Source organism: Eucyclogobius newberryi, unplaced genomic scaffold (assembly GCF_026437365.1).
Source record: "Eucyclogobius newberryi isolate DKJ021-1_F unplaced genomic scaffold, fEucNew1.0.hap1 SCAF_16, whole genome shotgun sequence".
Lineage (NCBI taxonomy): Eukaryota > Metazoa > Chordata > Actinopteri > Gobiiformes > Gobiidae > Eucyclogobius > Eucyclogobius newberryi.
Genome location: NW_027315790.1, coordinates 30,087,643 through 30,091,359, shown reverse-complemented (window position 1 = coordinate 30,091,359; position 3,717 = coordinate 30,087,643). Strand labels below are relative to the sequence as shown.

Genomic DNA, 3,717 nt, shown 5'->3' with positions numbered 1-3,717 from the left:
AGTTAATGTCCTGGCTCTGAAGGGTTCTAGTGAATGTCCTGGCTCTGAAGGGTTCTAGTTAATGTCCTGGCTCTGAAGAGTTCTAGTGAATGTCCTGGCTCTGAAGGGTTCTAGTGAATGTCCTGGCTCAGAAGGGTTCTAGTGAATGTCCTGGCTCTGAAGGGTTCTAGTTAATGTCCTGGCTCTGAAGGGTTCTAGTGAATGTCCTGGCTCTGAAGGGTTCTAGTGAATGTGACCATGCAATACACGGCTCATGAGACGATAATATCACAATTTTGCGATACATGTGATTATCGATAAATCGCTCATGATATGCTACGATTTATCACAATATTTTTTAAAGAACCCACAAAATAATTTGGGAAATTATACCAAAAATCATATGCGATATCGATACAGCAGCCCACGATATCTATACTGTGTCACCAAAGTTAGTTTCACGATACATCTACATTTTGATGTTTTGGAACACACCTAATGAAAACTGAAATGATTTTCTGTGTAATTTACATTTTTAAGCTTTTCCCTCATATTTTTAAAAGTATCGTCCTTTCTTGTTCTTGTACTTTAAAGTACTTTTTGTACAAATGGTGTTTGTGTTGAATTATTGTGACTTTGACTTCTGTTCAAAAGGTTTAGTTTATATACTTTATTGAACAGAAATCATGTCCAGAACATTGTTGGTTCCACTTTGATTCCCTTTTGAATTGACTTTTTGTATTGTAATGTGGCCGTTTGTGAAAGGAAGGGCATCTGACGTAATCTTTAAAGCGAGCAGTGGAATGATAAAAAGGTCTGTTGTGTACAACCTTTGAAAGAAAGACACGGCAGTCAAAAGTTAAAACGTTTATTTACAGATGCTGTTTCAAAGCAGAAGTCATATTTTAAGCACCAGAAAAGTTTGATTGTACAAAACTGTGAAAAAGTGTGGAAGAAAAATCCTTCTCAGAACTATAAAAATATAATGTCTGTCCTCTTTACATTTACAGGGTTGATAAGTGCTGCCTCTTTAGCTTATGTCACACTCTGAAAACAAACACGCTAAAAACACACCACAGCGACATGTGAAGATCCAAGAGTTTCATCTGTCAAAATGTGATAATATCTTAATAATTTAAAGATATAAACATTGAAATGGTGCAATAAGAGCTGATTAAAAAATAAACAAGCAAATAATACGATATTCCTGCAGTTTTGGCTAATAATACAGTCCATTGTGTGATACTTTAAGCTCAACTGCGACATTTACAGATACAGTTTATCTTAGCACTCTTGCCTCACCACAAGAAGGTCCTGGGATCTCAGTTGGACTATCCTGTTGATCAATACAGTGTTCTAATTTATTTACATAATATTGTCTGTGTATGATGATGATAAGTCCCAGAAATATCACATTTACATTCCGTTAATATTTCCCGCCCCTTTGTTCTAGATTTTTGAACTTTTGAGTGATACATTTTTGATTTTAAGAAGATTTTTGGAGTAAAAAATATCACTTAAATCGTCAAATAAATTGAATTCCATGAGCCGGTCAGAAACAAAAAAAAAAGTTCATTTTTCATTAGAATAAATCCAAAAATCTAGACCCACAGACAAAATAAATCTAAACAAGTCAAATTTATAAAATCAAGATTAAAATACTGAACTGAACTGATTAATTTAGTGATTTTAGCAGTGAACGGAGAAGGTCCATCTGGAGTTTCCCACACAGTAACTAAGGCGACGTCTTCCTTCCGACTCCGCCCGCTTCACACGCCTCCTGTTGGACATACTTAGTTTCACACGCATAAATAGAATACACCTTTACAAACCGCACTGGATTTATCAGGTTCTTCGATCTCAACGCAGCTGTTACACTTCATATGGTTTTAATGCAGGTTTTATACGTTAACCACCACACGTATCATTTATTCATATCGATAACATGTTCTGTGGCCGTAAACAGTCGACCCAGATAAAGAACTCAATAAAGCTATTTCCAAGAGACAGAACCAAGAGCTCTGTGTCCACGGCAAAAGTGTCCACGGCATCATTTCTGTTTTAAAAATGTACAAACGTTACACGTGATCAAGTGAAGACCTACTTCTTCTACTTCTACTACTTCTACTACTTCTTCTACTTCTACCACTACTTCTACTTCTACTACTTCTACTTCTTCTTCTACTTCTTCTACTTCTTGTACATATCGTCCGACGGTTCAGACTTTGAAATGCAGCCAAAGGAAAACAGAATACACCAAACGAGATGAAGAGAATGGTTTTGCTCATGCCTTCATGAGCCGGTGTTTTCTTTCTAGCAGCTTGTCATTGGATTAAAGTTGTAATATGTTTGTGCTTTGTCTCCATGGAGATCGTACTGCTTTGCCCAGAACACAATATAGCATTTTATTTCTCTGTGTCAGGCATTTAGTTCATCACAAGTGAAATATACGAAGAAAAACGTGCATTCTCACTGTGATCGGTCCCTCGCCTCTCCAAAGATCTGACTTGTAACTCGGCCCGATTGGTATTCCCCGGTGTCTCCTTGGAGATGGAGAAGAATAAGGCCAAATGGTGGAAGATTCGAGGCAAAGCAACAACATGTCCATGGAGACCCTGGTGGACCCTCCAACAGAAGAGTACTGTATGATTAAGAACTCTTTATTGTCTTTGCTGTTTAGAATGTTGCAGAATTGTGTTTATTGCTTTGTATTTCGAGGTACTGTGTCCAAGTACTGTCTCTTGTGGATCAGTAAAGTTTGTCAAAGTGTCTCAGCGTTCTCGTCTCCTGTCCAGGTCCTTCATGTTCCTGATGGCTCCTTTGCTCCGCCTCCTCTCCTGGACTAACCGCTCCCTCTCCGCCTCCCTCATCCAATCCGCTCCCAGGAAGGCCAGCATGTCTTCGGGCTGACCGCGCTGCTTGGGCCTGGGATCTAAGAGCGCCTGGAAGTATTTACACGCAAGAGGTGTAAAACAGCTGAACTGAGGCGCTACCGGGACCCCGCGGCTCTTTGGACCCTGTCCCTCTCCTCCTCCACGAGCCCAGACGTCCAGCTCGTCCTCTGGGCTTTCCTCGGCGTTGAACCACTCCTTGTATTTGAGGTAGGACCGGCAGTCGCTGGCGGTTTCGGACCAGGGGTGGCTGCCCGTGAGCATGGCGTAGGTGAGGATGCCCAGGGCCCAGCTGTCTGTGCAGGGCTCCACGGGGACCCACACGCGTTGGGGCCGGTCGTCCCCTCCGCCCACCGCCTTCCAGGAGTCTGCGTTCCCTCGGGCCACTTCGGCCTCTGGGGTGCAGTACGGGGAGCTGTACCACACCTCCGGGACCTTCATGCCTCTGGGTTTGACCTGGTGGACAATCATGAGCAATGAGAAGTGGACATGACATGGAATACATACAATATATAGATATAAGACATGATGAATAACTTGTACCCAAGAGTAACCTGTTCATAGGCTAAACATACATAACCACAAAGTGCACATACCAAAGTTCTACATAGTCTTTTATAGTTCAGCTGCTTTTGTGCAGAAATGTCCAGACTAGTTTAAATTTCAGACAAGAGAAATATTTTTTAGGGAAAGTTGTGTCAATCTTTGTAATTATGCACATTCTACATGTAACAAGACTTAGAATACAGTTTTGTTTTTGGTCCATCCACAAATGCCATCTGCTACTGGGTTTCAAAGGCAAACGTTATATATTAAAATGCATTGTATTTTTGTTTTATGGTCTATT

General features: G+C 40.9%; 1 protein-coding gene across 1 annotated transcript in view; it reads right to left on the bottom strand.

Annotated features, from left to right (window-relative positions):
* Window positions 1-2,085: 2,085 nt before the first annotated feature.
* Window positions 2,086-3,717, bottom strand: part of LOC140362175 (serine/threonine-protein kinase SBK2) — a 7,655-nt gene continuing 6,023 nt past the window's right edge. The window contains exon 5 of the mRNA XM_072448239.1: window positions 2,086-3,326. Within this exon, the coding sequence (XP_072304340.1) occupies window positions 2,751-3,326 (576 nt within the window). The 3' untranslated portion in view covers window positions 2,086-2,750. The remainder of the gene's footprint in view (window positions 3,327-3,717) is intronic.